This window comes from Balearica regulorum, chromosome 6 (genome assembly GCF_011004875.1).
Source record: "Balearica regulorum gibbericeps isolate bBalReg1 chromosome 6, bBalReg1.pri, whole genome shotgun sequence".
In the NCBI taxonomy this organism is placed as follows: domain Eukaryota; kingdom Metazoa; phylum Chordata; class Aves; order Gruiformes; family Gruidae; genus Balearica; species Balearica regulorum.
The window spans coordinates 18,635,418-18,657,975 of record NC_046189.1 but is presented as its reverse complement, the minus strand read 5'-3'; the positions used below and the strand labels follow the sequence as shown (position 1 = coordinate 18,657,975).

At 54.5% G+C, this 22,558-nt stretch overlaps 3 protein-coding genes across 8 annotated transcripts in view; all 3 read left to right on the top strand.

Annotated features, from left to right (window-relative positions):
* HOXD3 (homeobox D3) overlaps positions 1-22,558 on the top strand; it is a 62,091-nt gene that overhangs the window by 23,282 nt on the left and 16,251 nt on the right. Inside the window, exons 1-2 of one of the 5 annotated variants that reach the window (XM_075756527.1) lie at positions 7,547-7,645; positions 15,645-15,671. The exons of 1 other annotated variant lie outside the window; for it this stretch is intronic. The gene's annotated coding sequence lies outside the window, so the exon portion shown is untranslated. Of the gene's footprint in view, positions 1-7,505; positions 7,646-13,664; positions 14,406-15,644; positions 15,672-20,556; positions 20,683-22,558 lie in introns of those variants that run through there. 3 more of the 5 variants (XM_075756529.1, XM_075756526.1, XM_075756528.1) reach the window with 3 other exon arrangements.
* On the top strand, positions 1,440-3,889 carry HOXD8 (homeobox D8). 2 transcript variants are annotated; one of them, XM_075756538.1, is made up of 3 exons: positions 1,475-2,029; positions 2,303-2,450; positions 3,045-3,889. In XM_075756538.1, the coding sequence occupies exons 1-3, from the start codon at positions 1,904-1,906 to the stop codon at positions 3,338-3,340; spliced, it is 570 nt and encodes a 189-aa protein (XP_075612653.1). In that variant the 5' UTR covers positions 1,475-1,903; the 3' UTR covers positions 3,341-3,889. The 2 variants fall into 2 exon arrangements, with proteins under 2 accessions (XP_010297727.2, XP_075612653.1); XM_010299425.2 differs by having other exon boundaries at positions 1,440-2,450.
* On the top strand, positions 7,593-21,846 carry HOXD4 (homeobox D4). Its single transcript, XM_075756540.1, has 4 exons — positions 7,593-7,645; positions 15,645-15,671; positions 16,084-20,182; positions 20,586-21,846. Exons 3-4 carry the CDS (start codon positions 19,774-19,776, stop codon positions 20,888-20,890), a joined length of 714 nt encoding a protein of 237 aa, XP_075612655.1. The 5' UTR covers positions 7,593-7,645; positions 15,645-15,671; positions 16,084-19,773; the 3' UTR covers positions 20,891-21,846.

Here is a 22,558-nt window from a genome sequence, read left to right as displayed (position 1 = left end):
CCCCGGCCCGGGAAACCGCGGGCTCACCGCTTGGCACCGCAGACCCACGCGGGTGGCGGTGCTGTCCCGTGGGACTGGCGCCCCGACGCGATGAGCATGCGGAGAGGCGGAGAAGTGGAGGGCCGGGGGCGGGGGGGGGGGGGGGGGACACGACGGGGACGGGACGCGGCGCGGATGCGGGAAGCAGCCGCTGCGCCTCCGCGCCTCTCCGCAGGGTGAGGCGGTGTTTCTCTACCGCCGCTCCCGCCCTGCCTGGCCTGGCCTTCTGCCTTCCCGCTGCTCTCCTACGATGGACTTTGGCTGCTGTCTGTCCTTGTAGCACCAAAAATCCACGTGTGTGTCCCCCGCCCGGGCCTCTCCCTCCCACCCCGCCTGGCGTCGGGCTGCACGGGGGTCCCTGAGCCTCCGCCGGCTACCCAAAGGGGTGTGCCCCGGGTCGCGGGGTCTCTGGCCGGGCGGGGTGCCGCTGCGGGCCCAGGGCCCGTTCGGGCGCTCATAAGCGCGGCAGCCCAGCTGGTCACCTAGACAAAGCCAGATAACTGCCATGGAGGCGGGGGGTGGTGGTGGGGGAACGGAGTGTGATAGGGAAGGAGCCTTTCATGTAACCACAAATATTTTTTTGTCAATTCACACCAGACGGTCACACGTGGCTCTGGCGGGACCCGTATTATATTTCAGCTACATTTTTCGTCTCTTCAAAATGGGGCGGACTCGAGCTCCTGGGGGTGTCTGTCCGAAAGGCTGGTTCCCACTGCAGAACGAAGCGGGGAACAGAAGACTGGAGACGGTGCTCGGGGAGCAGGGCCCGCGCAGGCGGCCGGGCCGCGCTCACCCCGCGGGGGGCGGCCAGCCCGAGGAGCCGGGACAGCGCCGAGCCTGCCGGGCAGCGCCCTCCTTCCTTCCCTTCGGAGAACAGGGCTCGCTTATTTCGGACTGCGTCCCTGAGCGGTGCTAACCGCTCACCCACACACTTATTTTTTCCTTTTCTCCCTCTCTCTGCCTCGGTAATGACGTCCACCAAGGGTGAAATGATGGAAAGTATATTCATAGGCATGATTTCCATTAAGTATCAATTAACCTGGAGCCTCAGCCATGCGTGCACGGCGTCAAGGGTGAATGTGCATCTCATTTCCCAGGGCTCTGCTCGTCTGCAAGGAAATGACCCGGAGGGTCCGTTGGCACAGGGGCCCGGCCGCGGCACGCTGCTGCCCTTCAGCCCCCCCGCACCCCCCCCGCCCCAGCTGCCCTCCCCGGCACCCCCGGCTCCCTGCTCTGGCCATCGGCTCCCCCGGCAGGTCTCTGCCCTTCACGGCCGGAGGTGCAGGCCGCGCTTCAGCGCTTAGCCGCGGCCCCGAGCCACGGGCAGCGCGGTCTGGGCGGTCCCTGCGGCGTCGCCCCGGGCAGCGCGCCCGCGGTTATCGCTCGGGATCCGCGCGGCCGCCTCGCCCCTGCGCGGCCGGGGTTTCGGCGGCTCCCGGCCAGCGCGCACCGGCGGGGGGAGCGGGGGCGCCGCGGCTGGGGTGGATCCGGGCAGGGCTGGGCCGGGTTTTTTTCTTGCCTGAGGAGCGGCACATGTAAACTGAAGCCAAAAGTCCCCCTTGAGTTCATGAGCGTGTGTGTGTGTGTGTGTGTGTGCGCGCGCGCGTGTGTGTGTGTGCGCGTGTGCGTGCGCGGGCTGCTGTGTGCCTAATAGGAAATAGTAAAAGCAGTGAGGCAGGTCATTTTGGGAGCGATTATATTCCAGTCCTGGTCACCACATACACGGAGAGCAGGAGCGGGGAGCGCACGGGCGAGCGGCGGCGGCGGCATGAGCGCGGCGTAGAGGCACCGGCGGCGGCGGCGGCGGCGGGAGCAGCGCCCCGTGCCCGCGCCCGCGCCCCCGCCCGCCGCTGCCCCCTCCCCGATGAGCTCCTACTTTGTCAACCCGCTCTACTCCAAGTACAAGGCGGCGGCGGCGGCGGCGGCGGCGGCGGCGGCGGCGGGGGAGCCCATCAATCCCCCGTACTACGACTGTCACTTCGCGCCCGAGGTGAGCGGCCGCCACGCCGCCGCCGCCGCTGCTGCCGCCGCCCTGCTCTACGGGAACGGCGCGGCCGTCGGCGGCTTCCCGCACCCCGCGCCCGGCGGGGCGGGGGGCGGCGGCGGCGCGGCCGCGGACTTTTACCACCCGGCCGGGGGGAGCCCCACGGCCGCCTACCAGCCGCCTCCTCCTCCCCCCGCCGCGCCTCCGCCTCCTGCCCCCTGCAGCGGGGTTACCTGTCACGGGGAGCCCGCTAAATTTTACGGATACGATAACTTACAGAGACAGCAGATTTTTACGACACAGCAAGAGGCCGAGCTGGTACAATATCCTGACTGTAAATCGTCCCGTGCTAATATTGGCGAGGAACCAGACCACTTAAATCAGAGCTCGTCTCCTGCTCAAATGTTTCCCTGGATGAGACCACAAGGTTGGACGCAGTCAAAAATTTGCTTCCATCTCACGTCTGAGTTTGAAACTTTCTTTTCCTCCTCCCGCTTCTTTCTCGCTACCTTTCGCTCCCTGCCTCTGCCTCCCTCTCTCCCTGCCTCTCTCCCCGCGATTCCTATCACCGCGGCGGCTTGCGATAATAAAACGATACAGTAAGCAAACAGAATGTCTGCAGAAGGCGGCTGCCACCCCAAGAGTAGCCTTAAAGTCGCCACTCGGACACAGAGGCGCAGCCGACACGCTCGCCCGGCTCCCGCCGCCGCCGCCTTAACGGGAAGGGTGCAGGACCGGGGGGTGCCGGTTACTAGATAATAAAGTGACCCCGTAAACTCGGTCCCGTAACCCCCGATGCAGGGGGGGAGAGCTGAGGCGCTTCGTGCATCTGCTGTCGCTTTTCCCCCGCACTCATGTGTAAAGCTCTAGACTCCTCCGTGCCCTCCGCTTTCTCTCCCCGCGTTTTTGCGGGGCTTCTCTCGAGGGATTTCCAGAGGAACTCGAGCTCTCGGTCCCTGCCTGCGCCTTGTTGTGAACGACCGCACCAAGCTCCAAACCCCTGTGTTTTTGTTTTAAACAGCAGCGCCGGGTAGGAGGAGAGGAAGACAAACATACAGCCGATTCCAGACTCTAGAGCTGGAAAAGGAGTTCCTCTTTAACCCCTATCTGACCAGGAAGAGGAGGATCGAGGTGTCCCACGCACTAGGACTCACCGAGAGGCAGGTAAAGATCTGGTTTCAGAACAGGAGGATGAAATGGAAAAAAGAGAACAACAAGGACAAATTCCCCACTTCCAGACAAGAGGGAAAGGAAGGGGAGGCCAAAAAGGAAGCACATGATCTGGAAGAAGACAGAGCTGAAGGCCAGACGAATTAAATTTTGCCCTAAAAGCCTTTGTGAAAGGCTATGAAAAAATAACTAGCTCCCTAGCCCGGCATCTCGGCCCGTCTCTCCCCGTACGTGGTTCTGCCGTGGGACGAGTGACCCCGTGTCCCTCCGCTTGACATTTCTCTGCTTCGGGTGTTTCACTTGTTTGTGGTTTTGTTTTGTTTTTAACTGTATCCGGAACAATCTCTAGATTTAACAGTTCATCTACTTCTTTTGGAAATTTGATACAGAGTTTGTAGCGATACATTTCTAATGAGATATATATATATATACACACACACAAATATTTTTTTGCAATCTTAAAAGACGGTGATTGCGGGAAACGACATAAACTTCCTAATAATAAATGCCAATAAGCAAGACATTTAACAATGCTTTATTAATCAACACAAGTGCACTTGTACTATCTTAATTCTTGTTCTTACGTTAAGTAAATTAAATAAATCTAATAAATTTGAAGAAAAGATCTTAGAAATATATTTAACCTACTGCTATTGATATTTGATTAAAATAAACCAAATTTATTCAAATATAAAATGTATCGGCTTGCTGATAATTCATTTTGTAAATCCATTCCTCCAGTAACCTCCAGAGCCTCTCCGTGTCCTGACTAACTCTCTCCTGCGACTTTCCCCCGTCCTTCGTCCAACGCTGGGTGTTTCTGTGGGGTCTGGGAATGGAACATTGGATACAAAACCGGTTTTCGCTCCCTGCCGCCTGCACATCCTGCCACCGACATTTCGGAGGCCGCTAGCCATGGGCTCTGCGAGGCCGGGCTTAACGCAGCGGCCAACGGGGGCTGCGGCCCCTCCTGCGGGCTAAGCCCACGTTCTGGCCCAGCCTTGGGATGCCCCTCGACGTGTGCGCCTGGGCCCTGCCTTCGCCTTTCCTGTGCTCCCCCCCTGGGGGGGCTGCGGGGTAGGGGGGCCATTGCTGGCACGCACGGCCCTTTACTCCGTGGAGCCGTCCGCTGCCCCGGCCCGGCTTGGGGGAGACGAGACCGGGGCTCACGCCGGGCCCTCGCCAGCCCCGAGGGCTACTCCCGACCGGTGCGTGGCTTTCAGCTCCGCCATGCAAATCGCGGCCAAACCAGGCCTAGCCTCCCCCGCGGATGGCGGACGAGCAGATAAATGCAAAGGTTTTGTGGCTTTGTGCGGGGCTGTAACGGTCTGTGGTACCAAAACACGCGTAACGGGGAAAAAAAAAAAAAAAAAAAAAAAAAAGAAGGCATTTTTTCCTCTAAATATTATCGCACGGTTTGGGTGCTTTTCCCAGCGGAGGCCGCAGCCGCCGAGGGCAGAGCCTGCCGCACAGTTCCCCACAACACGGGAAGAAAAGTCCGCTCGCATCAGTAAATCGGTTTAATTTATCTTCCCTTCTCCCCTCCCTCCCCTTTCTCCCGCTCCGCGGCGGGGTCCCGCAAACCGCGGTATCTGAGAGGACGGCCGAGAGCAGTCCTGTTTAGGAACAGCAGGCAGAGGGCTGAGGTAGGAGGTATAAATCCCTACTGAGATTTCTGCGTCATTTTTTCCACACCGCCTCACGCCTCCGTGAGTGATGGTTCCGTGAAGGGAACCGCAGGGTTCGCGCCAGCCATTGCGAAAAACACCGCAAATTTATATTATCTGCCCCAGAAACGAGCCTGCTCCCGACGGAGCAGGGAACGAGCCAGGGCCCCGCTCGGAAGCTCACATCCAGGGGCCTCGGGAGGTGCCGGCCGCCGGCCGCCGGCGTGCCCGCCCGGCGTTGGGGCCCTTATCCGCACCCACGGTTCCGTTCCCGGGAAAGGACACGGCACGGCCGGGAACTGCCGTCCCCGGGGTCGGGATTTGTAAAGCGAGTTCAGTTCATTTCGTTTCCTTTCCTCTTCCCCCCTTCCCACCACCGAGCCAAGCACGCTTCCACTCCTGCAAAGCGCCAGCTCTAGAGGGAGGCACAAGCAAGCGGAGCTATTGTTCTGGGTTTATTTTAATCGTGTAATTGGTTAAAGGTTGTAAGTGCGGGGAAACTGCAGCAAAATGGCGAAGTAAACATTTTGCTGCATGGATTTGCATAACTACACCGGTATCCCTAGTGTCCAGGAAAGATGCGGGGCTGGCAGCGGCAGGTTTAAGGAAACCCAGTCGCCTGGCGCGGAAAAAAAACCCTCGCCTTTCAAAATAATACCCACTACCAGTGGCTCCGGCATGTTGGGTCTCCGGGCAAGGAACCTTTCCTCTGCTGCGCTTGCGGGCGCGGCTGGGCGCAGCGGGGTCCCAGCGGGCCCTGCCGCAGGGAAAGGCGGGCTGCTGCCGCCCGCTGCACACCCAGGCTGCCTGCGGGGGGGAAACGCATGACGGAGACCTTCACATCCGAGCGGAGCACTTCCTAGGCTAATATTTGTCCGGGAAGGAGCTGCTGCCGTAGTTGTTTTCTCATTTCCAGACAAAGAGAATAAAATTAAAATATTACTGACGAAGTTTCCGTTAGCGTCGCTCTCCCAGGGCCGACTGGGAACGCAGCCACGCAGGCAAAACCTGACTTCCTTCTTATGCACACATCATTTGGGAAGGCCTAGTGGTAACGGGCGTCGTCCCTGTCTTATTTATTAAGAAAAAAAAAATTAAAATCTCTGTAGTTATCAAGGTATTTCCCCCCCCTCCCCCATACCCTGGCAGCCGAATCACTCCTTCGTTATTACTTGGAGTATGGATTTAAAAAAAATACATAAAAGAAAAGAAAAGCGAGCCAGAAATTGGCCCGGGCGGTCAGTAAACCCCCGGCAAAACCGGAGCCATCGAGCTCCGGAGCAGGCAGCGGTATTTGGGCAGGAAAAAGCCGTAGCTGCGCGGGTCGCGGTGACAGCGGCGGCGAGAGGCCGCCTGTGACAGCCGCAGCGCGGATGTACCGCGCCTTTGGTTTCCGCGGAATTTCTCCGTTTCTACGTCGAACAGCTCTGCGCGGCTGTGGATGCCGCAGAGCCACCGAGAAAGGTGCTGGTACCTTGGCCGAAGGACCCGCTGCACGGGTGTGATATTCACGGGTGGGCAATTGCCTGAAGCGGCGTGTTAAAAAGCCTCTACAGCTGTAGGAGTGTTTAATTTTGTTAGCTCTGTTTTCGAGGCATGTACAATCAATGCGGAGACCACTGATGGAGGGCTCTGGCTATTCCCTGAAACAAAAATTGAGCAAGAAACACCCACAATATTCCGACTCTGTGGGCACGGGGTCGTTTTTAGTCTTTTCGAGTACTTTCTAAGAATTGGATTTTCCCTGATGGTGCCCCCGGTCCGAGCGCCCCCGGAAAGATTTTATCGGGGGCGGAGGCAGGTCCGCCCGGGGAGGCTGCGGGCAGCCTGGCCGCGATGACAGCACCCGGCGCAACCTGTGGGAACCCCACACTTCTGGGTGGGGAAGCGGCTCGGACTATTTTTAGGTCGGCGACGGCTTCGGCTTCAGTAGTGGGCGCTAAAGGAAGCGTGGTTTCTTTTAGGGCCCGGCGGAGGGGGGGGAGGCAGAATTGCGGGTAAAGCCCCCTTTCGTTGGGGCAGGACGCAGACCCCGCAGCACAGCGCGGTGTGCCCCCCCCCGCCCCCCCCTCCCCTTTGTGTGGCTCCGCGGCCGCTGCGCGGGGGCTCGCTCCGCTCTCCGCGCCGATGTCCCGCGCCACGGCCGTGCCCGCGGGGCCCCGCCACCGCGCCCGGGACGCGGAGGCCGCGGGCAGGCGGGACCGGGGGCTGAGTAAAAGCGCAGCACGCAGACGAAAGAAACATGGCGCTGGGAAGCAGTATGTGCAAAATCCGCAAGGAATTGCAGTAAATTCCTTTTTGTTTGAAGAAAATTTACAACTTGGTAATAGACCTTTTTATGACCTATTTGGGCTCGTCATTGGCTGCGGCTGGTCATGTGCAGGCAGCGAGCGCTTTCATGGCCTTTTCCTGATTTCCCTGGCGAATTTCCCCCTGCATTCTGCCTTCAGAGAGCCTCAGCCCCTCTTTTCCTAACCTTTGTCTAGGCTGAGGTGTATGGCAGTCTCCCTCATGTTTGTGTCCCGCTCCCCGAAACCCGCGGCCGGTTCCACCGCCGCCGCGCTGACACTTCCCCGGCCCCGCGCCGCCTCCTCTCCCGCGCCCGCGGGGGGATGCGCGGAGCCCCGCGCCCGCCGCCGCGCCGCCTCCAGCCCCCCGCTCCTCTCCCTCCGCTTGTTGCCCCCGCTGCCGCTATCTCCTCCGGTACACGGATTGCTACGCGGGCGCAAAATGGATTACAGCGATCCTCCCGGGCTCCTCCGCAGACAGGCAGTGCCGCGAACCGGTAAGCACTCGGCTCCCCTCGGGCTGGCCGCCGGTCCTCCGCGCCCGCGCACCGTTCCGCACCGCGGCACGGCGCCGGGTCCCCTGTCCTCCTGCCCCGCTTGGTCACCTTTCCCTCGCAGCCCCTTATTCTTGCTTTTACTATTGCTATTATTATTATTATTATTATTATTATTGCTACTATTACTGTTGCTGTTATTGCTATTGTAATTATCGGTGTTATTATTAATAATAGTCGTTGTGGGTATGCTGCGGGTTACGTGTGGCTGTTGCGCGGTCTGGCGCGGAAAAGGTACTGCAGGCCGCGATGGCGCGGCGACCCGCGACCCTCCGCGCCGAGGGGCGGAAGGCTGGGGCGCAGGAAGCGCAGGAAGCGCCTCTCCCGCCGCGGTTTTTTTTTTTGGGGGGGGTGGATATTTTTCATCCTGCCAGTCCGAAGCGCGGTGTGGTGATGCTGTGGTTTGTTTTCCCCGTGGCGGAAGGGCGGTCGCGTAATTTTAAAGCCTAACAGGTGTTTTCGCAGGAGAATCGGGGTCAGTGCTCCCGCGGGGGCGGAGGGCGTGAGGCGGCCCCGCCGAGCCGGTCGGGCCGGGGGCTGTGCCCGGGGCCAGCCCCGGGAGCCCCCGGCGCCGGGCCAGCCGGGACGTTTAACACATCCTTCTCCCGCTGTACCGTGCACGATCCAGGGCTGCGGCTCCCACCGGCTCGGCGGCAGGCACACTGGCAGGCGGCTGGTGCCGGGGCCGCCCGGGCGGCCCCAGACCCGGGCTCCTCCTCGCCGGGCAGCGCGGGGGCGGGCTGCGCGGAGCCACGGGCCGGGAGCGCACCCCCGCAGCACGGCTACTTACCCACGTGGAAATCGCGGGGGGCTAAATCGGGGACGAGTTCTCGAAAAAACCCCCCACCAAACCGCCCGGATTTATTTTGAAATATGTAGAGGAGATAGAAGAGTCACGTAACTCTATCTGTGTTACCTGTGTAAGTGTATATATACATATCCGCATTACCTATGTACGTGTACATACGTATCTACACTTCTACTTCTCTCTGGGGAACATACGTTCTTTGGAAGTACATTATTTTGAACGTAGATATTTTACACATCTCCTCCTTTTCAAAATGTTAATGCACAGTGGAAAACCCGCTGCCTGGTATTTAGAGTTTACATCGTTGGTCAGCGATGGAAATGCACCGTGCCATTGCACTGCAGGAATTCACTGAATCGCCATTTACCTCAAAAGCAGCCACTAATTTAACGGTAAAGCAAAATGCCTGATTAAAGGATACCCAGTAAGGGTGGAAAGGTGTGGGACGTGCCCCAGGTACATATTTTGGAGCCGCAAGAAAGAAATTTTCCCTTAATCCATTCCCAGCCTGCTAAGCCCGAGCCCCGCTACAGTAAGCGATGGATGCCTTTCCCTCATGCTTTGGCTTTTTGCACTAGCTGACCGCCCTGCGCTGCTGAAGGACTTGGGGATTATTTGGGAGGAATCGTTTTCAACATAGCAACACTCTTCAAGAGTAACTTGGAAAGTATGTATTGCGCTAGGTTTCATTCCCAAAATCCCTCCTAGGTGACACAGTAATTATAGCTGCTTGGCTATAAATCTCTCCAAAAACTTCGAAAAATCTCGTCCTTGAGCTGTTTTGAAATTATTCGTAGCCTGAGGGGAAAGAAGAAAACAAAAGCAGGATGTTCTAACGAATTCTAATGTGCATGTGTGTGTCTGCGGATCCATATGCTGACACATACGGGTAAACATATGCATTTATGATCCCGCTGGCTTATGAAGGAGTTCGGCTTTTTTCTCTCCTAAATGGCTTCCTTCCTTGCTTGCTTTTTCTCTTTTTCGTTTTCTTGGTGTTTCTTTCTTTCTTTCTTTTTTCTTTTTTTCCCCTTTCATTTCTTTCATTAACATTGAGGCACACATAGGTATGTGTATGCTCTTAAATATACCTTTTTTTTTTTTTTTGGTGAGTATTCATAGCAAACTCTATACGTGTGTATACATATATATGGCACACACGAGGATTGTATTTTTGTATATATTTATTCACCTATATAACGTGGGCGCCTGTATGTGCGTAGATGTGTTGATGTGCTGTAATTTTCGGAAAACAGAATTCACATTCACATTTCTCACACCTGCTTCGTTTCCCGAAGTGTTCGAGACAGAATTTATGACTCATTTTTTTTGCTGAAAGGAAACAGCCGATCCCTAGCCCACACTTCACTGACGCACGGGCAGTAAAAGAACACCACCACAAAATAACCGGCAGGAAACGGCAGCCTGCGCTCCCTGGCAGTGCCCAGGTATGGCTGGCGCCGGCTGCCATGCGGGAAGTCAGGCTGGGCTCCCGCTTAGCTGCTGCAAGTTGCCTGGAGGAGAAGTGTCCCCGAGTCTGGCAGGGGTTTGGTGCAAGGAGGGGAGGCGATGTGCACTGCGGACCCGGGAAACCCGATAAGACTGAGCGAAGAAATACACGTTCGTTTTTGCTTAAGAGCAGCAAATCCCGCCGATTCGTTTATTTCCCAATAATGTTTCTCTTTCCCCAAACAAATATAATTCTCAGGGGGTGTTTTATGAGGGCTTGGGGCAGAAAAAAAACCCGAACAAAGACAGTATTTCACCCCTCGGTTGGCAGGCAGCTGTTAAAGGTATTTACGGCTCTGCTGCAGTGCGGCACTCAATGCTGCTGGAGCGGGAGAGGAAAAAACAGGAAGCGAAAGGAAAAGATGAGGCACAATAAACATTGCAGCAGGTCGCGGGGGCCGGGCGGGGCGCGGAGGAAGGGTCTCTGCTAGAGACAAGAGGCAATAAAAGTGCATTCAGAGGCAGCAGGCTCTGCCCAAACCCGGCACTCGCCTCCCATCACCCGCGGGGGAGGGGGCGGCGAGAGGCGGGGGAGGCAGCCCGCATCGCCCAGCCAGCGCCCCACGCCGGCAGCGCCCCGAGCTGGACCCCGCGAAGGTGCGGGGGCAGCCCAGCCGCCCGGCCGGCCCCGCTGTCGAGGCCCGGCTCCGCCGTCTCTGCCCGCGGGTGGGCGCCCGCCCCGACGGCCCGGCCTGGGGTCACCTGCCCGCGGCTCCCGCCCTCGGGGCGGCCGGGCCGGGGCGCGGAGCGGCCGCCGGGGGCGCGGCAGGCCCCGGCCGCCGCCACCAGCCATTTTGTCTCCACGGCCTCTTCCAGGAGAAGGCGCTGTAGGACAAGCCTGGCCGCTCTCCCTGCCTGGGCGAGGGGCCCGCCGCCCCCTGCCCCGGGCCCCGGCCCTGGCCGCCCGCCTATCCACGGGAGAGGCCCACTGACGGGTGGGAGTCACGGGTGGGGCTCCGCCACCCTTCTCGGGCATCCCCGGAGCCCTCCCCGGCTGGGCCCCAGTTGTCCCACTACCTCCGGCGCTGCGGCCTCAGTTCCCGAGCGCCTGCGCGCACCCTGCCTTCCCCACGGTACTGGCGGGGCTCACCTCGGGTGCCCCGCCGCCCTCCCGGTCCACCAGCCCGCCTTTTGATGTCGGGCAGCCATCGCTTCCTTCCCTGCCCCTTTGATGTGGGTGCCAAAGCACCCTGGCGGCCCGCATCCTCCTCCCCGCCGGCTCCCTTCCCCCGGGCAGAGCCCCCGGCTGCCGCACATCCCTCCTGCCCCTTGCAAGCCGGGGCCCGGCAGATTTCCCTGCCTCCGCCTCACCTGTTGCCTGTGGGCTTCACCTTCCCCAGCCGTGCCCGGACATGACCCTGGCGGCCCCCGGCCCCCCCAGGCCGTGCCTGCCCCAGCTAGACGCTCCCACGGCCCCGGCCTCCCCTCCCTGCCCCGTGCTGCTCGCCGTCTTCCCCCGCGGACCCGGGGTGCCGCCGCCGCTGCCCCCGTTTGATGTGCAGGCGCGGCTCGCCGCCGCCCTGCCCGCTCCGGGGCTCTGCTGCCGCCGGATCTGCCCGCGGGCGCGGGGTGCTGCGGGCAGGGGCCTTTGCATGCCCACATCCTGCATGGGCGGCGAGGCGACTGCTGAAAGGTCGGGGTTATGATAAAAGCAGAGAGGGCTAATGCGTTGGACGCTGTCAAGGCGCTCGGTAGGTCTTCAAAGCCAGAGATGGAGCCTGTAATTTTCTGGCGATGTGGTAGGATGCTGGCCGTCATGTCTGTCAAGTAGCATCGAGAGTGACAGTGGTTTACACATGCGATTCAATTTCCCCAACCCTTTTATCGCAACAATTACCAGAGGGAAACCAATTGTTACTGAGTTACTGCATTCCACATCTTACCCATCTCCAGATCGTCAGCCCCGAATATGAGAACTTGCATAAAAGCCTAGAGAATGAACTGGCCAGAGCTTCAAAGTCAACTTTCACATCTGCATTTTAGAATAGGAAACGTGAAAATCCTCGTAATTCCCCTCTTCACAATCTCAGGGCTAGAATTACTCAGTTGCGGAAACATTCATCTTGCCCCTAGATCACAGGGAGCTCTATCTCACTCATCAGCTCCTCACTATCCCACAGCCTCACCTTTCCCACCGCCAGCCTCCCGGACACGTTTGCCCCAAGCACATGCCCGGCCCGCTTTGTCAGGGGCTGATGCTTCGCCCGGCCGCAGCACTGCCACGCCAGTGCCTCGCCACAGCTCCTCTGCTCCCCCGTCCGCGGGACAGCACCCCGTCTCCAAACCGCGGGTTTCTCTTGCCCACGAGATGGGCCAAGAGAGCCGAAGCGATGGCAAACACGCGAGGAGGGACGTGACCCTCCCGGTGCCGGTACAGGGACTGGAGCCCAGCCGTGGCCCCTGCTGCCCGGGACCAGACCCCCTCCGCCGTACCCAGCACCCGCTGACAGGCCCGGGGCAAACGCATTTGACTCTGCGTCGTGGTTCTTGTCGTCCCAGCCTATTTTCCCCACATTTTGTTGGACTTTCCCGTTGTACCCTTCCCCTGACGTCCCGATCCGTAGCCTTTTCTCCTGCCTTCCCAGGGGATCGCACCCTGGCTACTTGCAGCTCAGGCCCCGGGCAGGGCGCGGGGTACAGCCCCGTGGAGCTATTCCCCCTGCCCGCCCGGGGATGGGAGCAAGGGCCGCGCTCCCGCTGAAAGCGACCCAGGAGTGAGCCCCACGCAGGGCAGCCCACCCCTCTCCCGGGGGCGCCTGGTCGGATTCCCCGGGCTTTCTTTTATGAGATAAAGTTTCTCAGACTATGCACTGCGGCTGAAATGTGGCCTTACACATTGCCCCTGCCAGCTGTCCCGGGCAGGGGAGGGCACAGGGGGAAAGAGCCATTCCCCGGCTTTGGCCATTAAACCGTGGTGGTGCCGTGTGATTAAGGCATTGACACAGAGCAAGAAAAATAGCGGAATGCAAAACATCCCTGGGTCGTAAAGGGCGTAAAGGAGCAGGGAAGGGGCTCAGGACGCCTCTCGCTCTCTGGAGGAAAACGAGTTAGTCAGCTGCGATTTGAGCCACATAAAAAGTACGTCGGGAGCTAAGCTGCCCCTTTTGGGCAACTTCAAAATTCTACAGCCAGATTCGGTAGGAAATGGCCAAGAGCAGACCAGGAGGGACCTAACTCTGGCGTTAGACAGGAACTACCCAGCTGGGGACAGCTGGTACCACCACCCAGCAAGGAGGAGAAGTTGGCTCGTTTTTCAGAGCTGAGCCCCTGGGCGCATCCGCACCCGCGGGGCGGGGGGAGCAGCCGGTCCCCTCTGTCCGCGGCCGGTCCCCGACGGGGCTGACGCGACTCCCCGCCCTCTCGGGAAGGGACAACCTCCTCCTTGGAGGCACCAGGAGCTGCTGGCTGCTCCGGCTTCCTCATCTCAGCCATGACAGATTGGGAGCTGATGCCCGTATTCCTTTATGCTGTGTGACTGCCAGGGACATTTGACTTCCTGTACTCGGGATCCTTGAAATTCTCATTTGCTAACTCACACCCTGCTCCCTTCACACCAGGGCTGTTTTATTGTTTTATAACCCTCCTTAAACTTCCAGTCCTCAAAGATCTCATTGTGGCAGGCTTCACACTTTCTCCCTTTCCAAAGCCCTGTGCCCTCGCTGTTTCCAGCAGTTTGGTCGCTTGCAAGGTCCCTCGGGTGCCTGGCGAGCCCGCAGCCCCTGGCACAGCCTGCCCGAGCAACAGCTCGGGGGGTGAACGAGTCAAAATCATTTTCCAGGGGCGCCTGAACAAAATGTCATAAACATTCAGGGAAGGGAGAAGGGGAACCCCCTCTCCCCGCACCACCTCTCCGTTTTTTCCTGACGATGGGCTTCCCTGTCCCCTAAGAGGTGCAAAATGGTTTGAACGGGTCCCCACAGCGAAACGCACCCGGATCCTTTCTCAAGAGCAATTTGGGAGCGCTAATGCGCCTCTTAAGCAGCTTTCCCTACAACGTGCTCCTCAAAAAGGCCGGCATAACGCCGCTGAGCTGACCTTCCACCCATTCCCGCTATTCCGACCCAGTCCCGTTTTACAGGACAGATTCAGCGAACCTTTATTTAGCGAATAAAAGTTTAAAGCTAAAGGTTATTTATGGTTCCACAGAGATAGGTCCTGAGTGGCTATTTAGAAGCACGTGATTCCAATAAACTTTGTTTTATGGCTTGAGAGTTGACAAGCCAAAATATAATTCCCACCATAAATTAGTTTAAGAGCATACAAGTGCAGATGCTTTCGTTCCTGGAAGCAGTAATCGGGAAAGTGTTAGCAGGGAACCGTCTGCGGGAATGCCGCCGTGCAGGCACCTCTGCTCCCGGGTCCCCCCGGCCGGGGGGGGAGCGCGCAGTAAGTCCACTACCAGCCTCCCCACTCCCACCGCCGCGCTCGGGCTCTCTTTGTGCCCCCGGAAACTCCGTGGGAGTGGGCTACCAGCGTTCCTCCGCTCGGCAATGCGGAACAGCTTTGCTGGGGAAAATGGACAGGTAGAGCGCAGGTGGTTAGGGCAGCGCCGGGATGAGCGGGCTGCTCCCCGTCTGATTTCTGAATTTAATGGGACATCTTATTTGAAGCTAACCTTTTTCTATTTTTTTTTTTAAGATAAAAAAGAAAGGAAAGGAACGGTAAGGGAATGTTTAGTGCCGAAATGCTGATATTCCACTGTCCTCTCAAGCTCTGAATGCTATCCAGAGTGGGCAGAACTAAAAAAAAAATGTATTATTTTTAATAAAACCAATATTGGGAGGCTCTATCTAGTGAACTGTTGATACTGAGGCGATTGTTCTGTGTGTAACACAATAACTTCGAGATATCGTAGCAAGGCAACAGAAGAGGTGAAAAATCGCTTACAGAAAAGAACCCCCCAATATTAGTTTTTTACTCTAAAATATGCGATGCGTTTCAGGAGCATTAGACTGAGCGCGCGTTTTTGTTTTCCTTAATGTGATTTTTGAATACGTTTATTAAAAGATTGGAAGGAAAGTTCAAGTCAAATCCGTCCTTCTATAATGCAAACAAAGACGCATGTCTCGTGGTTACTGTTAGGTTAATTAGGTGATCTTCAAGGGGACCTATCTAAGAGTAATCTGAGATTTACTCTTTTAAAATTGGAGTTCTTTCTGTGCTCAGCATGGATACGATGCTGTATGGCATATTGTGACGTTTTATGGATGATGGTTTAGCAAAGATGATCCGAATATTTCATTTCTAAGTGACTGGATTGCCACGGAACAAAACAAACAAACAAAAATTAGGCCTTTGTTATTATTTTTTTCCGTCAGTGAAGAAGGGAGGTTTGGCTTTTCACCCCTTTAGAAATTATCCGGTATAAAATCTAGACTATGAATATTAAAAGTGAAAGATCACACCCCAGGCACAGGGAAAGCATGTGTTCAAAACAACTAACTGAATGCAACGTGGTCCTCATTCGGAAGGGGCTTCCACCCCACCACTCCGCTGCTCACAGGATTTACCACCAGCTCTTCTTCTCCTGTCTGCCTTCATCTATCAAACGTGGTCTGTAACTGTTCTCCAGAAATATCACCCGTATGTGGAATACAACAGTAACAAACGTTTTTATTGCAACAGGTTCGGCAGCATGGAAGAACATCCACGGTAAGTAACCTCTTATTTCTTGTAGAGTTTGCGTTGCGTGAGAATCCTGTTTCTTCCCTTTAGACTGGCAGAATTAAAACGGATGTATCCCTGCTGAATATTGCTACAAAAAAAAAAAAAAGGGGGGGGGGAGGGGGGGGGAAGACTATGTCAGCACGGGAAGGCTGTCGTGGAGTCGTTTTGTGGTTCCATGTCATAATCCCGGCTAGCGTTAAAAGTAGAGGTGCAGCCTCCTGAGGGTTTATGATAGGGCTGTACAGGTGTCCTCCCGCTCTTAAGCACTCTGAAGCAATTAGCAGCGTTTCCATCCTAACTCGGCGGGACTGTACAGCGCCTCCCCGTGCAGAGCCCGGACGGATCACGTTGTGTCCCAGCGCCTCATAACCTTGGCTACTCCCCCTCTTTTCTCCAGACGGGATGCAGAGCAGAGCTGTGTCTGCCAGCTACGGCTAACCTCGTTTGGCACAGCCTGGTGAACGGGTGGAAGAGGCGGCGGGCTCCGGAGGCTGTCAGCGCCGGCCAGCCGGGTCAGCCCACGCTGCAGCCGGGTCGTGCGGGGCGGTAGCGCTCAGCCGATGGCACTAGGTCTCTCCGGGCAAGGGAGATTCAAACGTGGCTTTAAATGCTGTGAAGGCACGGAGAGGAATGGGTATCTGAGCTTACGAGGGCAACCTTGTACTGTAGGGGTTTTCGCATCCCCGATGGTCCCGCCTGAGCTGCGCTGGGGGGGACCGAGGGTAGGGCGGCAGATCGGTGTGCAGCAGGAAATGCTGTTGAACCTTTCTGGCTGCAGTAAGGAGCAAAGTGCATTAGTCCTGGTGCTTCAGACTGAGACTGGCTTGTCTCTCAAAGAGGAAAAAGAAAGGCTGCTGTATTTGGAGATTCTTTAGGGATACATTGCCCTCCCTGCTTCTGCCAGCCCCGCTCTGACCGGGAGCGTACAGAGGAGCGGAGCTGTGGTTGTTTGCGTTTCTTCCTGTTTCCTCTCCCTGCTTGCTGATAAATAATCTCTTTCACTGCTTGTGCCAGGCTTCTCCTTCTCTTTTTGCCTTACGTTGCGATATTGGTTTTCGAGCCCTTTAAATACGAACTAAAGAATCGCCTCCAGCGTCGCAGTTGTAATTGTGTTCCATAGGTAACTTTCCTCCCCCCGTAGCTCAGCCCTGCGCTATGTACATGCCCTTGGCATTTTATCCCAGGGCCGGCCCTAAATGTATGGATTACTTGTTTTCTGCCAACGTACATTTAGCATACTGATTATGAACCAGAATACAAAAAGCCTGATAGATCAAAAGCATTTTGCATGGGCAGTTGAACAGGAGGTGAATATATAACGCTTTTGTTCATCAATAACTCTTTGGCTTTGACCTGTCTGAGCAAGTCGTGCAATAAGGTGAAACGCAGGTCACAGCGTCTAACAAATATGAAAATGTGTAGTATTAAGCAGAGCAGGGAGCTGCTGCTTCCCCAGCCCCATCACTTCTCCCCGGGCAGCCCTCGGCGGGATTGTCCGCTCCCGGGGGCTGCCCCAAACGTGAGCTCCCTTTGGGGTGTGGGGGGGTGTCAGGCTGCTCGTTCAGTCTGTGGATAACAACTCCCCCGGGGGTGTGGGGGGGAGGCATCCCCCCTCCCCTCAGAGAAAGGAGGAGAAAGCGGGGCGAGCCGCTTAAAACAGTTAGGTGGAGATTTAAATAATCCGGGGTGGGGGAAAAGAGATTAGGGACACAAAGTCGTTTCGAGTTGCACTTGCTGTGAAGAGGACACCACCGCAGCGTTAAGAAAGCAGATGTTTAAAAATAGCATCCCCCAGATCAGGCAGCTGGGAGTTGGAGCCGGGCAAACAAACCGGTACACATCGCTCGGATAAACGCAACACCCCCAAATCTGCCCTCCGCAGTGGTTGGATGTATCACACCCGCACCATTATTTGTCCTTATGGTGCCTGTTTTAAATAGTGGAAGGAGAAGAGGTTGACCGCAGGACAGCAGTGAGGAGCTGGGTCAGACACAATTCATGAACTTTTGTACTCCTGTGTGCCGCTGTCGACAAAGTAAAAATAATGAAACTTTGTGATATGTTTGTAAATGATTTCGGCTGACCTCTCGCCCTGCCCTTCACCATAAACGCTACGGCGGGGAGAACCTGGGAGGGTGCGAGGCTGCGGCTCGCAGGCAGCTCGCGGGGATAATAGCTAGACCAGCATAATGGGATGAAGGTAAATTTGGAAACTCTCTTCTTCCCAAGAGCAACTAACTCCAGCCTTTAATCTCTTCTTTTTCACCGATCGCTGTTTCTGTTGTCGGCTGTTTTACTTCTGTTTCGATTTTTTTTTTTTTTTTTTTTCTGGGTGGGGGGAGATTTTTTAATTATGGAGGATCTCTTCAAATTTGTGCTAGCCTAAACAGATAAAGGCTCTTTCCTAAATTAATTTAACCATTATTATTCTAAATAGCGCAATTTGACCGGTAACGTCCGTTTTCCATAGCGAGGACGTAAACGGCAGAGCATTTCAAGTGAGCAGCAGGTCTTTCTGAGAATTTGGTAGGCGAAATTCATCGCTATAAATTGGTGGAGAGTCGTATAGCTCTATTGCAGCAATAATAAACAAGCGTGAATCTTTTCTGAAATCCAGCCTTCCTGCAAATCCGTATTTCAGAACTGAGTCCCAGCAGAATAGTTTGCATTCCTCAGAAGACAGTAAGGACTAAGAGAATTGCAAAGACCTGCTATATTGTAGATGAAAACAGAATGTTATTACGTTGTCTATATATACCCTGTAGAACCGAATTTGTGTGATATTCATATAGTCACAGATTCGATTCTAGGGGAATATATGGTCGATGCAAAAACTTCACCTTTCTGCAAATGGTTAGAAGTTTAAATACTGGCGGAATCAAAAGGCATGTGCGTGCTGAACACTCAGAAATCATAAAAGTTTTGCTGCCTCGCTCCTATTTGCTAGGTTTTAGGACGTCTCTTAAAATTGCAGTGGTCGCTCAGTCGTAACTCTCACTGACAGACTGTGAATTTGAACAGTTAATCTCACCAGAAGTTACAAATTTTCTGGAAAAAAAAAAAATAAAAATTATCTACCAATCAGTGAGCGAATCTTTAAAAAGATACTCATAAATTAGCTAGATATGCCAGACGTTAGCAAAATTTTCCTGTCAAGGGTTCAGATCGCGTCAAAATATTTACAACAGCAGCAAAAGCAGCATTCGCCTCACTGGACTGTATTTACTTGTGCTCCAGGAAGGATATTGATGAATGAAGACCGAATTTATCTCATTAAACCCGTGATATTTTTAACCTAATTAAATGCCGTCTTCAGTTCAATTGGTTGAACTTTAGTGGTTAAAAGTGAACGGTTTCGTGCCATCTGTATGATTTTGCACACACACGTGTATAGATTTGAACCCATACGCGTGCATTTGCGTGTGTGCACGCATACGTATGCACACATATATACTGAGGCTTGAAAGTGAATGAGAAGTTACTGATTGCCTAATTTTATTCAGCAGAACTAAATTCTGGTAACTTTTGGATGACCTCTGCGAGACAAAGACAGGACAGATCTATTGTACGTCATATTACCCCTCTTCTTTGACGGCTTTTCTTTTCCTCGCCTCCTTATCGGTTTCCTCCTTTTTAACCCCACTTCAGCTCCTCGCTCCGTATATTTCTTTCGATATTGTATTTAAAGCGAGGTAACAAACCCCGGTGGCGATTGCGGCTGGTAAATCAGGCGGCGGGGCATCATCCACCGGGGTTGAGGGAAGCCAGCTCAGACAAAAGGCTGGCCCTACCTGCGGGCCGGGGAGGCGGCCGCCGCCCGAGGAGTGTCCCTACACCTCCGGTACCTGATTTAGGGGGTGCGACCCGCCGGAGAGGGGGGTCACTCGGTTACGGGGATATTATTGAGTGAAATTGGTGGAAATGCTGAGCAGCGGAGAAATCCGGTGATCGGCTCCCGCCTCCCCATTGGCCGGGCCGGTCACATGCCCGCCTAACTTTATTCAGTTGACAGCAAGTAGGAGGGCTCTATGGCAGGGGAAAAAAAGACAACACCAGAAAAATTAGTATTTTCTACCTTCGGAAATTAATGGCCATGAGTTCGTATATGGTGAACTCTAAGTATGTGGATCCCAAATTTCCTCCTTGCGAGGAATATTTGCAGAATAGCTACCTAGGCGAGCAGGGGGGCGAGTACTACAGTGCCTCGCAGGGCTCTGATTTCCAGCACCAGGGACTCTACCCACGGTCAAACTACAGCGAGCAGCCCTTTAGCTGTAGCAATGCCCAAGGCTCTGCCGTGCAGCCGCGGGGTCATGGACAGGAGCAATCCGGCCCAGCGAGCCACTTCCCCGGCCAAGCAGAGCATTGTCCACCGCCTCCACTGCCCAACTCGCGAGCCTGCAGCCAGCAGCCGGCCCTCAAACCCCCAAACGGGTCAGCAGTTAAGCAGCCAGCAGTAGTTTATCCCTGGATGAAGAAAGTCCATGTTAACTCGGGTAAGGATCCTCTTCTTACTTTGCTCTTCTACCCTGCTTCCGATCGTCCTCAGCGCCGCTCGCTCGAGTCCCCGCCAGACTCGTGGTCGAGCTTTTTAAGCCGAGGCACCCAATTACACTCGTCATAAATTTTTATTGCTGAGGAAATAGGCCGTTGGCCATGCGGGGCTTTGCCGTGCAGGAGAAAACTCCATTTTAGGAGCCTGCTAGAGGCTCCCAGCCTACCTAGCTGCCTGTGCCTGTAGTGCCTGCCTTAAACGAGGGGGAGAGCAGCCCGTCCATTGTAAGCTACTGGGACGAATCCAGCCCGGCCACATGCTCGCAGCTCGTAAGGTTTTCTTTTGTAAAGCCGAACCGGCAAGTCAAGATTAGCTTTGTAAAGTTCTCCGTGTTTTTTTCCCAGTGAATCCCAATTACAACGGAGGGGAACCTAAACGCTCCCGCACAGCTTACACCAGACAGCAAGTCCTAGAACTGGAAAAAGAATTTCATTTTAACAGGTACCTGACCAGGCGCCGCCGTATCGAGATAGCCCACACTTTGTGTCTCTCTGAGCGCCAGATCAAGATCTGGTTTCAGAACAGAAGAATGAAGTGGAAAAAAGATCACAAACTGCCCAACACGAAGGGCAGGTCTTCTTCCTCTGGTTCAAACCCCCATTTACAGACTGGTTCCAAGGACCATCAGACTGACTTGACAACTTTGTAGAAGAGGTGAAATTTTCCATTTCATCCTTCGCTTCTGACCAGTACTGTACATAACTGACACTGCCCAAGCAGAACCTGCATGTAGCAGCTAAGGACTCGAGAAACTGTCATCTTTCTTTAAGGTACTGTTGTACAAAGGAGACAAAATGACGCTACTTTGGACTTTATTTTATTTGCCTCTGCTAGCACAACCTAAAAAAAAAGGAGAAAAAAAAAAGGGGAGGGGGGCGAGAAAAAACAAAAAAAGAAAGAAACATCATGCAGGCAGTGGGAATTGGGAAAATATTAAACGAGACCTTCTGTCCATAAAAAGTAATAAATCATTGAAAATGAAACTGTCCTGTGTTTCAGTTTTGAATTCGAAAGTGAAGGTTTGATGCTTTATTATGGGATTTTTACTTTTAATTGTCTTTTTATCCCATGCAATTTCGGGAGGATGCATTTGGGCAAGTTGAGGACAGGAAATTTATAGCATAGTCTTTTATTTGAGCATAAAGACTAGTAATTGTGAACTTTTGGTGCTGCTTTACCTTTCTTGGTGTAATGAAAATACTTGCTCATTTCCATAACGTCTCCGAAGGTGTGCATAAGAATTAAGTGAAAACGGGTTATTTTATGTACTGAGAGTGTTAGTGTATTTATTTATTTGTTATGTAGAAGAGTGAAGATAAAAACAAAAATAGTCAAACCAAAAACGGGGAAGGGGAGCTGAAATACAGTATTTCTCCTTCCCAGTCTCATGAACACATGTATAATGTTTACTTGTCTTGAACGTACACAACTTTCTCGTCCCTTTTTTTTGAATTTCCTTCTTTGTGAATAGGAAAAGCGTCCCTGATCCTTACCGTGTGCCATCCAGGGCTAACAGGCTTGAAATCTGTTTCCAAAGTCTGCTCTGCTCAGCGCTGTGCTTTAAACCATCGATACCTCATTTAAAAATGGAGAAAAAAAAAGGGGGGGGGGGGGGGGGAAGACCACAAACCCCCAGCCCCCTCAACAAAAAACTAAAAAGAAAACCCCAGAGTGAAAAATTAATGTGATTTCTGTTATAACCTGAGCCTTTCAAAGCTGAAAGCTTTATTTCTATCAGATTTTTAATTTGTTTTCTGCTCAAGAGACAGGCTGTGTGGGTTGCTGCTTTGTTTTGTTTGGGTGTTATTTTGGTCTGTTGTTTTTTTTGTTCCCCCCCCCCCCCTTTTTTTTTTTTTTTTTTTTAAGAACAGTGATTGTTTTTAAGCAAACCACGACACATGACTGCAATGGTTGGAAATCTCAGCAAGTTGCTTTCAGGAAAAGGGGAAAGGCTCGGATGGGAGCAGAGCTGGTCTAATACCCACGGATTTGTCCCTGGCTGCTGGCTGCATCATGCCAAAGTTTTAGTGCGTTGTAACTACCAAACCCAGACAAACCAGCTCCCTCAGACACTTACACCTCCGCTCAGGCGATGTTAAAACTCAGCCCTTATCTCTCCTGTACCCTCAGGGCAGCCTGGGAGAGGGACCTTATCATCGAAATTGTAACGAGATGATCCCTGTATTAAAGAGAAAAGGGGCAAAGAAGGAAACCCAGAGATAACGTTGAAGGGAGGCGGACAGAGCAGGGGGTGAGTTAACGTGCCCATCTCCAGGCTGGGTGCTTCCCACCGAGGACTCACTGCTTTTGGGGATTG